Source organism: Microcaecilia unicolor, chromosome 1 (genome assembly GCF_901765095.1).
Source record: "Microcaecilia unicolor chromosome 1, aMicUni1.1, whole genome shotgun sequence".
NCBI classification, from domain to species: Eukaryota; Metazoa; Chordata; class Amphibia; order Gymnophiona; family Siphonopidae; genus Microcaecilia; species Microcaecilia unicolor.
This window is the reverse complement of record NC_044031.1, coordinates 645,704,781-645,717,851: the sequence shown is the minus strand read 5'-3', so window position 1 is coordinate 645,717,851 and position 13,071 is coordinate 645,704,781. Positions and strand designations below refer to the sequence as shown.

General features: G+C 44.3%; 1 protein-coding gene across 1 annotated transcript in view; it reads right to left on the bottom strand.

The window, feature by feature from the left end:
• CD6 (CD6 molecule) overlaps nt 1-13,071 on the bottom strand; it is a 67,692-nt gene that overhangs the window by 11,340 nt on the left and 43,281 nt on the right. The window contains exons 7-11 of the mRNA XM_030191147.1: nt 6,038-6,178; nt 5,626-5,727; nt 5,277-5,375; nt 5,002-5,070; nt 2,173-2,301 (exon numbers count right to left, since the gene is read on the bottom strand). Of these exons, the coding sequence (XP_030047007.1) occupies nt 2,173-2,301; nt 5,002-5,070; nt 5,277-5,375; nt 5,626-5,727; nt 6,038-6,178 (540 nt within the window). The remainder of the gene's footprint in view (nt 1-2,172; nt 2,302-5,001; nt 5,071-5,276; nt 5,376-5,625; nt 5,728-6,037; nt 6,179-13,071) is intronic.

Below are 13,071 nucleotides of genomic sequence, written 5' to 3'. Positions count from 1 at the left end.
TTATGGCCATCATATAGGAGTTTGGCGCATTCTTTGACCTTAGTATAAATTTTGGGACATCAGAGGTGTTACCCATCAGTAGTCCTTGTGTGAGCACCTCTTTGTCCAGCTTCCCTCTGTCCTGGGCCAGGGGGGGGTCTCAAGTATCTTGGGGTATACTTGGGGGCAGATTCGGCCTTGGTCTACAAGAAAAATGTCTTGGAAAAGCTAGACAGGATAAAACAATTGTGTCGCCGTTGGACAAACCTTCCTGTAAACTTTCTGGGTCGTGCTGCATTAGTTAAAATGGTCCTCCTGCCTAAAATATTGTATCCTTTGCAAATGCTTCCACTCTGGGTACATGGACCAGAGGATCGTCTATTTCAGAGCATCATCAGCACCTTTATTTGGCATGCTAAGAGGCCTAGGATATCCTTCACTAAGTTAACGTTTGGCAAGGCCTGGAGGGGGGAGGGGGGTCGGCTTCCTAATCTGAGGATGTATAATGTTTCGGCACTTCTGTGTTGGATGCATGAGATCCATTCGGGAGTCCATTTCTTCGTTCCAGCTGGCTTTTGGGAAAGCTAGAGTGCCCCCTACCATCCTTTTGTAGTGCTCGGTCTTCAACAGCTACGGGATTTGGCAGTTTTGCAGGGAAACCCTTATTTGGGTGCTCTGAGGCGTGCATGGGAGTGGTGGCAAGCTTGAGCTGGATTTGGAGGAGGAGGTAGCCCTTTTTCTACCTTGGTAGGTAAGCCTAACTTTCCTGCTGGTTGTGGTTCCCCTGTGTTTAAGCGCTGGGCTGAGAGTGGAGGTCGATACCTGGGGCATCTGAGGCAGTTGGGGGGCAAGGACTTCCCATCTTTTGATCAAATCCGGCGTGCATGGAGTGTCCCGAATCCTCATTTTTACGCATATCTCCAGGTGCAGGACTACGTTCTGACCCTTGAGCGGCGCTGAGGGAGGCCAGTGGCTTTCCAATGTGCGGACCTGTTTTTTTTTTTAACCTGCCATCCACATCAAACTGGCTTTCCCAGTGGTCCCAGTTTATTCGGGATTCCAGTAAAGCCCTTCATTTGGAAAAATTAGTGGGAGAGTGGAGCCAGGATGTGGTGGAATGTGTTTCAGAGGCTCAGCTGGGGGCTGTATTTGAATGCGTTAGTAAACTGACACCTATTGCTGTATTGCAAGATATTCAGTTCCGGGTCCTACATAGAGTGCACATTACCAAGCAGAGGGAGAAGGCCATGGGGTTGTGGGAGAGTGATTTGTGTGTTAAATGCAAGACAAGCGTTGGCACCTTCCTGCATTCCTTTATGGAGTGTCTGGCGTTGTCTGCGTTCTGGGTCGGTGCACTGAGAGTCATTGAAGACACTTTGTGTTGTGCATTTGATTGGTCTTACTTGGTAGTGCTGATGGGTAGTGCGGCACACTTGTCACAGAAGGGCCTTGGGAAGGCGCAGTGTAAGTTTGTGTTATTAGCGACCTTCCTTATCAAAAAGTGCATTTTACAGTCCTGGGCTGACCTCAATAGCTGCCTGACATGGTTTTATGTGGGAAATGGCAAGCTGGCTGCTTACTTCTCTTACGTTTTCGGTTTCAGTGGGGCATCGTCAGTACCGAGATATTTGGAGCAGATATGTTTCTTTGTATGTATCAGAGACTGCTGCGGGAGACCTACTTCTTTGAGTGTTCATGTGGTAGGAGGGGTAAGGGAGGGGAGGGGGGAGGGGATAAAATTAAGAAAATATGAATCAGAGGGGGGAGTTGATGTCTATTTTTGGCACCTACAAAGATGGGGATGAGCTTGATAAGTTTGAATTTTGCCTTTGTGCATTCTGTTCTGATTTCTAATGTGCTTTGTTGTAGCGCTTTTGATGTGCTTTGTTGTATGCATTTTTGTGATTCTCTGATTCAATAAAGATATTTTTTTTAAAAAGGAGCATGCCCGACATGAGGGGAAGAGGGAGCAGGGCAGGCAATGTGGCAGCGCCACCGCAGACCAGCCAACCAGGGGCCCAGAAGAAATTTGGGGGGGCCAGGCCCCCGTGGCCCCACCTAGCTACTCTACTGGAATCAAGCACACAACAGAAGACAGCATAATAGATCAAGAGGGTAAGGGAGACAAAGAAATACAGGAAAAGGAGGCTAAAAATGATGCAACACACCCTCACCCCTCAAACTAAATCTTACCCTTAGGGGAGGCAGCAAAAACTGGACAGGGAGGCACTGGGTAGGAGCTAGAGGCGAGCTGATTGTAGTAATTTTCTTGCTCTTGTACTTTCCCTGACAAGGAATTCTCGGAATCAGGTCCATCGACATCTTGATAATTTAAAAATGGAGAGAAGGAAGAACTTTAAGTGTCTCTGTAAGACATAGATATGAGATGCACACAATTTAAAGAAGTGGCAGAAGACAGCTGGTCTCAGGAATGCTTTGAAATAAATCATGGAAAGACCCCATATCCACAGGACCTGACTTTGCCTCACTGTATGCATGGGTTTGTCATTGTGATTTTCTTAGGGAAAGCAATAGGAAATTGGAATGATAAATCCATGCATGCAATGGACAACATAGTAACATAGTAGATGATGGCAGAAAAAGACCTGCACGGTCCATCCAGTCTGCCCAACAAGACAAACATATGTGTAAACCTTACCTTGATTTGTACCTGCCTTGTTCAGGGCACAGACCGTACAAGTCTGCGCAGCAGTACTTCCCGCCTCCCAACCACCAGTCCCACCTCCCACCACCGGCCCCGGCACAGACCGTACAAGTCTGCCCTCCATCATCCTCGCCTCCCAACCACCAACCCCTCTTCCCCCCACCTGCTCCGCCACCCAATTTCGGCTAAGCTTCTGAGGATCCATTCCTTCTGCACAGGATTCCTTTATGCATATCCCACGCATGTTTGAATTCCGTTACCGTTTTCATCTCCACCACCTCCCGCTGGAGGGCATTCCAAGCATCCACCACCCTCTCCGTGAAAAAATACTTCCTGACATCTTTCCTGAGGCTGCCCCCCTTCAACCTCATTTCATGTCCTCTCGTTCTACCGCCTTCCCATCTCCAGAAAAGATTTGCATGCAATGGACAAGATGAAGACTACATCAGCATTTTTGGTTGACCTGAGGTACAGTGGCAACTCTAAAGCAAGAGAACAATGAATCTCACCAGGTTTCTAATCAACCAATGGACCCAAGAAGAAATTTATGAGATTAATCTAACTAAAGAATAAACCCAAGATTTGTAACCAAAAAGATCTCAGCAAGTGTTTGAACTAACAAATGAAAACAAGATCAGAGGTTGGGTTTTATTATAACCAAAAGGGTTTCACACATGCTACTAGAATCAAAGGATAACCAGAAGATCAAATCTTAATTGTGGTATGACACTAACCAAGAATAAGCTCAGCAGAAAACTATTTCTTAGGTATTGGCTTAACCAGATGATGCAATCACAGGAACAGACCTCATATGGGCAAATGAAAAAAAGCAGACCTCAGATATGGCTGGACACTAAGAATCTGCTCATCTCCTCCAGTTAATCATAAACTGCTTTTTCCCCTGCTCACTATAACTGAAAATGCTGAAATCCTGAGCCAGATTATGTTATTAAAACAGTCATCTGGTACGTGAACAGCATGGAATCCCGAAAGAGCAAATGATTTTGCTATAATTGCAACAAGCCTATACTTTTACTCAAGTATCAGATTCTGAGGACTAGTGATCCATCATAAAGAGATTTCTCAATCTCCAGTGTCCAGCCTTAACCCCTCTGTTATCTCAAAAGTGATTTTGGAGACATTCTGAAAGATTTGCTTGGATATGCCTTCATTGTAAATAAGACGAATATAAGTTGAAATAAATAAGGCGACTGTACTTTTTCTGCTTATTTGTTTATGGATGGATGAAAAGGAGGGAGGGGGGTGGGTTGAGGGCTTATGGGTGGGGTATTAGAATGGGGATGGGTTTAGTGAGGAGGATCATTGGGTTGGCTTTGCGGGGGGGGGGGGGTTGAGTATAAAAACTGAAAAATTAAGGGTATAGTTAGTATTCATAGCTGCATTGAATTTGTACTCATGCGTTCTTATAGAATCTGTTTTATTGTATTTTGAGATTGTATTTTATACTATGCATTTTACATTAACTTTGTGTGTTACTTGCTGTTGTATTGGTTTTTCAATGCTCAATAAAGACGTCTATAAATTTAAAAAAAAAGATAGAAAGAAAACAAATATCTCTCTAGCCCATTTGTCTCTCTCTTTTTTCCTTTCTCCCAGGTCTTTCATGTCTGCTTCTCTTTCTTGTTTCATTCCATTCTTTCCAATATCTCATCTCAACATCACTCTGTATTTGTAAACACCGGAGTCTGCAAACGCACCTCCGGCACTATGTAAGCCACATTGAGCCTGCAAATAGGTGGGAAAATGTGGGATACCAATGCAACAAAATAAATAAATATTCCAATGACTCTCTTTTTATGCCTAGTTTTTTTCATTCCTCTATTTCTTGCTGCCTTTGTCTGTGCTGCCAGAAACTACACAGTGGCAGAAAACAGTCCAAAAGTAGAAAAGCCCTGTTAAGGATATTAAAGTTGTGGACGTTATCCATTAGACCTCAGCAGTGACTCGTTTCACACTGAGACACTGCCCAGTGGCTCACTATAGACGTCATCGGTCTACCAACTTTAATAAGTAATTTAAAACTTTTTATAATTTTAAATTTTTATGTAAATGAAAGCCATTGGTGAAACATTGGATTGGAAAAGCTCACACTACTGACAATATAAAGTGGAGAGTCATAGATAAAATTGAAGTTGGGTGGGAGGGAGGTGACGTGAATAATCTTTTAAACATGAAGGAGCAAAGATGGATATATCAATTAAACACTATCGCTCCTGTTTGCTAAAGCTTAGCTCAGGTTTTCTGCAACAGGGCCCATTTTATTCCTATATAGAATTTGGGGGTATATGTATATCTAATTCTTCTCCTCCTAAGTGTGTGCCACATTCATTCCCAACCTTCTTGAAGAAGCGCCATTGGGGTGTTCTGCTGGACGTGGTCATCTATTGGTTTGTAGCGAAGAGAATCTGAAATAAAAATAAGAAAGGAAATCTTACATTTTTTTAATAGGATATTTCTTTCCACTCTTTATCTGATCTGGACACGCAAGATGAAAAAATTTGAGTTGATGAAGGAATTATTCTCCTTCACTCTAGAGGTGAAGATGTCATCTAGACCCAGCTTGGGAGTGGCACTAGCAGAGACTGGTCTAGAGCAGAGAGGATTTGCTCACTGTAAAATGTTGAGAGGGCCAGCGGAGGCTTACTGCTGAAATCATAATCTTCATAATCAGAGTCCTCAGTTTGATGGTGACTAGAAGTCAGAGCAGGCTCTGTAAAAACAAAAATAAAATAAATAAATAGTTATTCCAAGAATATTAAGAGGATTTTCAGGAGAATATGAGACATGTGAAAGGGGGTAAGAAAAAGTCCTGATAGACAGGAATACTCTCATTTGCAACTCAGTGAAGTTAACTGAACCAAGTTAATGAGAAAAAGTAATCATGATCACATGACAAAAGAGGAGAAGGAAGAAAGCAGAGGGGAGCATGAGAGACAGTAGAAGATGGGAGGCGCATCTACCCTCAGTCTTTGTTGTGTTGCTGGAGGGATTCCTGTAATCATTGTTTTCTGTGGAGGGCACGTTGGAGGTTTGCAGGCTGTGGTGTACCAGGACTGGAGAAACTAGTACAAAAAAAAAAAAAAAGAGAGAGAGACTGAAAAAATGATCTGGACTTACTCTGTTAGTGACCTCCTGGAATCACAGATATATCTGGCACTCTGACTGTGACATGCCAATTTCTAGCATTTATCTGGGACGTTTAAAACTTCTGTGACTGTAGGGGACTATGACTTGGAGAAACCTGTTATTGGTTTGTAGAGATGTCTGAGGTAGAGCCATACTGCGATGCTAAAATAAGTAATTGATGGAGGCCATGAGTTTCAGCAAATTCTGGGCCCTGGTTCCCTTGTCCTTTCAGCTTTCAGCACTTACCTTGTTTCTTTCGCCTCCTGAAGACAAAGAAAGCAAAGGCCAGTACAGTCCCCAGGAGAAGAACTGCCAGAATAATGCAGATACTCAGCAGGGTAGGGTCTTTAGAGGTTTCTTTCTCATCTTTCACTAACACAGGGGCACCTGAAGGGGAGAAACATAATGGAGAGGAAGGGAAGAAGACAATGAACATGCAAATAAAGAAATTAAAATGAGAAAATGGATGCAAAGGTGTGAGTTAAATCCAAATCAATTATACTATTCTTACATAACAGGACTTCATAAAGAGCCTACCTATACAAGTCCTCCCCAGCCACAAGCCCCCAACTCTCACGCCAGACCCTGGGTTGTCCACATCATGGCCACTCCAGGTGCTGGCACCTTTCTTTCTCTGAGTCCAGCACCTTTCTTTCCCCTTCCATCCCACAAATCCAGTGTCTCTCCTATTTCTTCCCCCCAACCCCGTTCTAGCATCTGACCCTCCCCCTCCCTCCCCACGGTCCTTCTAACTTGATTTGATTGCCACTGGTAGTGACACTCAGAAACAGCTTGGTTCAGGACTTCAGCCTTCCCTGATGCATCCCACCTCCTCTGTTGCAACTTCCCGGGGGACTAAGGGCACAAAGGGGCAATGCTGATCACAGAGTAAGGGATATGGACATATGTGGAAATGCAGGACAGGTCAAGATAGGGCCACTGAGGAGAGATGATGAATATAGGGGAGGATAGGGACACTGAGAGTGCAGATGCTGAATGAGAAGGGAGGGAAGGATAAGGACAGGGACATAGAGGGAAGGTGGATGGTGAACATGGAGAGAGAAGAAATGTCAAATGGACTTTGTCTTCCCCATAACTCTTCACTATGTAACCCATAATTGTACTGCAACAAATTGTATTTCCATCATTCACAATGTATTGTAAGCCACACTGAGCCCGCAAATAGGTGGGAAAATGTGGGATACAAATGTAATAAATAAATAAATACCCTGTCAAGATAGGAATATAATACAGAAACATCAAAACTTTAATCTAATTTTACTTTGTTATAAATCAGACAGGGTTGGTAGCTCTGCACTCTGGTCCAGCATTTTGCTTCCCTCCCCTACTCCCGTGTCCAGCTCCCAATCTCATGAGACAGCAACAAGCTCTCTGAGGGTGAGAGGGGAGAGGGAAGATATATGTGTGAGAGAGGGGCAGACGGGCTGTGAGGAAGTGGGATGTGAGAGAGAGCAAGAGGGGAGCAGATGGGCTGCAGGCCTTTATAGAGGTGTAGGCATCATCTACTGGCACTTTTTTAAATCCACTTTAATTCAATCACATAAGAGACTTGCTGAAGTTTGCAATGTTTAATTTTCTTTGCCAATTTATTCTTTGTCATTTGATATGAATCTTAATATCTAAATTTAATAAAAGGTATTATCTGCAACTATTTTGCTGACCTTTCTTTCTGCATATTTTCAGACAATTAAGGACTCAGGCCCTGCCCCAGCCCTACCCTTGGCCCTGGCCCAGCCCTATCTACTTTAGCCTCCCCAAACACCGACCACTTATGCAGCAGAGTACTGTCAGTCAAACTAATGAAGTGGTGGTCTGTTCTGAAGAAGTAGCCCAATATCATTAGAGCTTTAGCTTTAGGAGAGAAGTACAGGACCAAAGCTTAGGGAGGACCTTCTTTTTCCCCCCAAGGGGTCCAGGAGACAGGAGATGTAATACTGCAATCAATGGTTCCCCATTCTGGGGCCCATCTGAGTTTTGGCTTCCTGCTTATCGGTGGAGGAAGGAGAGATGAATGGGGAGATCTGATCCTGTCTTCAAAGGAAAATAAATAGATTGAAGCTCCTGTTAGTCTGCAGTCCTAACAGGGAAAGGACTGAATCTGGTGGATCTGGTGAGTACTGGTGACCTGCAGGAAACAGGAGGAAGGATCCAAGCCCTGGGTAAAAACATAACCTTCCTAGTCCTAAGTGTAACCCACTGTTATATTTGAGCTCTGTGTGGAAGGAACCCAGCACAGAAAGCATCATTAGTCCATCACACACTAGAGGATGCCCTGAGTCGTGGAGTCCCAGTGTGGGGGTGGAGCTGATGCATCGCTATTTAAGGGAGGGCAGTGCTGTGTAAACTTGTCCTTGGTTGCCTGCATTCTAGAATACCATAACCCCCACCAAGAGACCTATTGGAGTTGAAGAGGGGTACCTGCTAAGACCTTGAGAAAGGAGCAGGATTTAAGCGTTGCTGGTAATCGCTTGAGCTGTATTGAGAATCTGACCTGCGGGCTGGCGATTGGGGAGTTTCACTGCAACCTGGGCTTAAGAGTAGGATGCTGTCTGCCCGCAGCTGGTGATTCCTTCCATGGTGAACCCTGGAAGGCTTGGGACAGTGATTGCTGATCCAGTTCTCCATTGATAGTGACTTATACCTTGGAGAAGGTGATTGTGAAGTACTGACTGGTTGCAGGTCAGGTGAAAGGGGTTGTGCATGAGTGCACAGCCCAATAAGGAAAGACTAAGTGCTCTTGTAACTTTATAAGATCAGAGTTGCAGTGGCGTTCCGACACTGGCTGACACCCGGGGCGGATCGCCAATGCGCCCCCCCCCCCCCGGGTGCAGCGCGACCCCCCTGGCGAAATGACACCTCCCCCTGGCAAAATGACACCCCCCCGGGTGCATGCCGCTGGTGGGGTGCTGCGGTGCGCGCCTGTCGCCCTGTCGGCTCCGAGTTTGCATGTGTTCACTGCTCCCTCTGCCCCAGAACAGGAAGTAACCTGTTCCGGGGCAGAGGGAGCAGTGAACACATGCGAACTCGGAGACAGGGCGACAGGCGCGCGCCACGGCACCCCCCCCCCCCCAGCGGCGTGCACCCGGGGCGGACCGCCCCCCCCCCCCTTGGTACGCCACTGCAGAGTTGAGTACCGTTTGAGCCATGTGCTGTGAATTCCATGACCTTTGTTACAGAGTTCATCTTGTTCAATAAAGTTCTGTTGTTTTCTTTGACTCTCCTGACTACTGTGTGGTTCCTGCGTGTGATCTGGAGGAACCCTGGTTTGAGTAGTGCAGCACCAAATCTCCCGATCCCCAAGCTACGTTTACGGAGTTCACCTCCTGAGCGTGAAAACCCGCTTCTGGGTGAGAGGAATGGGTTACTTAAGGGTTGAGAACTGAGAGCAAAGGACCATAAGTTCTAAAAAGGAGGGAAGAAAATTGAGAGACTGTATTGACTTAGATGAGCAGGAGGGGAGAGTGAGGAGTTGGAGACCAGGGTGCATCCCATGCCCTAAAGACTGACTATCACTTGAGAGTACATGTAAAGGGGAGATTGGACGGCCAAAAGTCCTAAGAGTGAAGCAAATGCAGAGAGGATGCAACACCATCTGCTAGTGAACGAACACAAGAGAATGCAGGAGAATAGCGAAGAGAAAGCACACCTGAGAAGACAGCAAGGACTTTAAATACTCAGAACACTTTTCATACCTTTTCCAACTATCTTACTTTGTTTATGGACCATCTGCCTCATTATTTCACAGCCCTATTACTGTATATATTTTGGCATTTGTGAAGGATCAAATAAACTTTTTTTTTTTTTTTTACTATGCTTCATATCAGCCTCCCTCATTTATTTTCTCAGCGTGATTTTGGGGTGACTGGTCAGAGACTTTATTCCAGTTTTATAACCAGCCACCAGGAGACCCTTTCTGGTCTGTATTCTTGGGGAAAGACTTTTTGAAGGATTGAATACTTGTTGCCACAAAACACACTGATTTGTTGAATACCTGCCTCTGGAGTCACCCATAGCCTCAGCCTGTCTGAGAGCTCCATTACGGCTGCATTTCCACTGGATTATTATTCTATGGCCAGCATGTCAAGTTCATTCCAGTGACAGGTCAGGTTTATTAATAATATACTTTGATCCTCAAAAATACAAAATAGGAAACAAATTGAAAAATATCAAAATAACAAAAACCATCAGTTTGAATAAACACACAAACAGACCTTCAAGGTTTCCAAGAAGACCAATTAAAAAATCTTCATCAAAACTGAAAAACTCCCAGTGAGGAAATTCATTAAGAATAATAGCATCACACAGTGATATTCATTCAACTGATAATGGAGTAGGTTATCGTCATCAATTTCTATTGTTACTAATGGGGGGAAAAGGAACCAATGTAAAAAAAAAACTCTCTATATCGGAGAAAAACAATTGGTTCCAAAACAAAAACAACCTCAAGTCTTACCAATTCAATAGAAACCATGAAGGAGAGGGATCAAGATGGCGGCGCTAACGGTCGTGCGAGCGCTGAGTTCCTGAGTCCAAAGAGAGTTGCGGTACCAACAGAAGCTCTTACTCTGTCTCTTTTTAATCGAGATGGGGGAGAGAAAGGGGAAAACTCAGGCTCCTACCTCCAAGGCCTCGACGTCAACCCCAGTCTCGCGGCAGGCACCTCTTGAGAGCTTCGGAATCAGCACTCTGGGTGCTCGGATTTCTACTTCGGCGGGCTCGACCCCGCAGGGGCCTGAGCGCAGCGCTGAGGGAGCGACGTTGAGTCCTCCTGATTTCACCCCTCCTCCACAGCCCGGAAGTAAGTTGACGCTGGCGATACCACAGCAGCTCGAGTGCGTGTCTCCTGTGGATGGAGGATCTCTCAGCGTTACTATCCCGGTGAACGGAGCAACTATGCAGGGTCAGTTTCAGGCCGCTACACCTATTCCCCGAGGACTACCTCCTGGAGAGAGTGGAGATTTGATAAGACCAATCCGGGTGACAATGGAAGTATTATGGGACGCAATCCAGCAGGTGAACAAAACGTTACTACAGATGAATGTTTCTATGACTGGCGAAATTAAGGAATTAAATCAGACTTCTCAAAATTTGTCCACAGAAGTTCAGGAACATAAGCAAAAACTTGGGGGTATTGAAGAAGAAGTTAAACAATTGAAGGACTTAACAGTGACTATGATAAAAGATAAAGAAATTCAAGAGAGAAAGATAGAATACTTGGAGAATAACGGAAGGAGGAATAATCTCAGGTTCTTGAGGTTTCCTAAATCTCCCTTAATCTCAGCTACTGATATCCTAAAAAAATACTTTAATGAGATATTGGGGATACCTATGGAGGCTTGTCCTCCTATTACGAGGACTCAATACATTTCAGGAACTGAGAAAGGGAAAAATCAACCACAGAATCCTCCTGATTTAAATCTTACTGAGTTTCTGGAAACCTCTCTGGAGATAGTCACAGAGAGAACTACACTGATCGTCTCCTTCGCTCTTGAACTGGATAGAAATAACATTTTAAGACTTTACTTTTGTCATTTAAATGATGTATTTTTGGGGGGAAAAATTCAAATTTTTCCAGATTTGGCAAGAAGCACTCAAAAAAGGAGGAAGGAATTTCTATCCTATAAAACTAGAGTGATTAATTTGGGTGCAACTTTCCTGCTAAAGTTTCCCTGTAAATGCTTCATAACGTACGAAGCAAATAATTATATATTCTTTTCCCCTTTAAAATTATTACAATTCATATCATCTAAGGAAACAGTTAGATCACCTGTTGCTTTGCCTCCCTAATATAAGCGCTGTTAAAGTTGGCTGTAGATATTCGAGCTGCCCCCTCCGTTAATTATTAAATTTTTTTTTTCTTTGTTGATTGAAAAATTTCCTAGTATCTTGATCCCATTATTGGGGACAAATGTAAATTTAGTGTGTTATACTTTAACCATCTGGTTGTAAGTATTGGTTTATTCTTTTTTGCCTTTAAAGTCAATTCTGTTATTTCTAAGTCTATGTATATGGATGTATGACTTTATCACTAATAAAAAAAAAAAAAAAAGAAACCATGAAGGAATGTAATGTGAAAAAAACAACTCAATTGGGTTCAAAAATGCAAAACTGTAAAAAACTGGCAGAACCTGCAGGCAAGCGTCAACACAACAGATCCCCCCCCCCCCCCAAAAAAAAAAAAACAGCAGAGCAAACAGTCTATAGACAAATACTTATCAGAGTCGATGATTCCTTCTAATTCCCTCAGAAATACAGTCTTTATATATGATAGTCCGTTGCTCCCACAGTATTCAATCATCGCTGCAGACGACACTGCCCTTCTGTTTGTAGGTTTATTCAAACTGATGGTTTTTGTTATTTTAATGATATACTTGAAATGGGTACATATGTGCATAAATGAAATGAAACAAATGCACATCTCTACTGAATGCCCAGGCTGTGTTTCCTCCTGCTTCAGAGCTCCCACACTCTCCTGGGACCAGCTGATTGCAGCAGCAAGAGAAGGCTCAACACTAGCCCCACTCAGGTTGTTTTGAGCTGTTTGCTGTCTCTCTCTCTCTCTCTCTCTTTCTCGCTCTCCTCTCACTGGAAACCACTGTGTTGGTGCTATGACCCAGCTGGCATTTCTGAGTTCCTGGCAGATGGTACCTGCAATTCTGCCCACTCACTTTGGCTCGCTCCTCCTGCTGAAACTGATGATTACAGCAGGAGCAGTATCTATGATCCTGCCCACAGATGCCACCACCACTGGTTTCAGGATTCAATTCATGCCAAGTAGGCAGAGAGGCATGTACAGGAAGAACCAGCAGATTGGTTTGAGGAACAAGAGATGGGCAAGAAACTGGCACATAACCTTCTTTCTATGCCACTGATGGCCTTAACTTCCTCCTCCTCCTGTATCCACTGTACTTATAGCCCTGCTGGGATGGCTGAGAGAAGCAGCAGAAATGACATGAGAATGAGCTCGAAGAGAGAAAGAGGGAGGTGCTGCTTTGGATACATACTGGGAATAAGGGACTGGGCCAAATGGACATCACCAGGCATGAAACAGGCAGTGGTAAAGGCGGTTAGCTTAGCTGGGTTTAAAAAAGGTCTGGACAGATTTCTAAAGGAAACGTCCATAGACCATTATTAAATTGACTTGGGGAAAATCCACTGCTTATTTCTGGGATAAGCAGCATAAAATGTATTGAGCTTTTTTGGGATCTTGCCAGGCATTTGTGACCTGGATTGGCCACTGTTGGAAACAGGATGCTGGG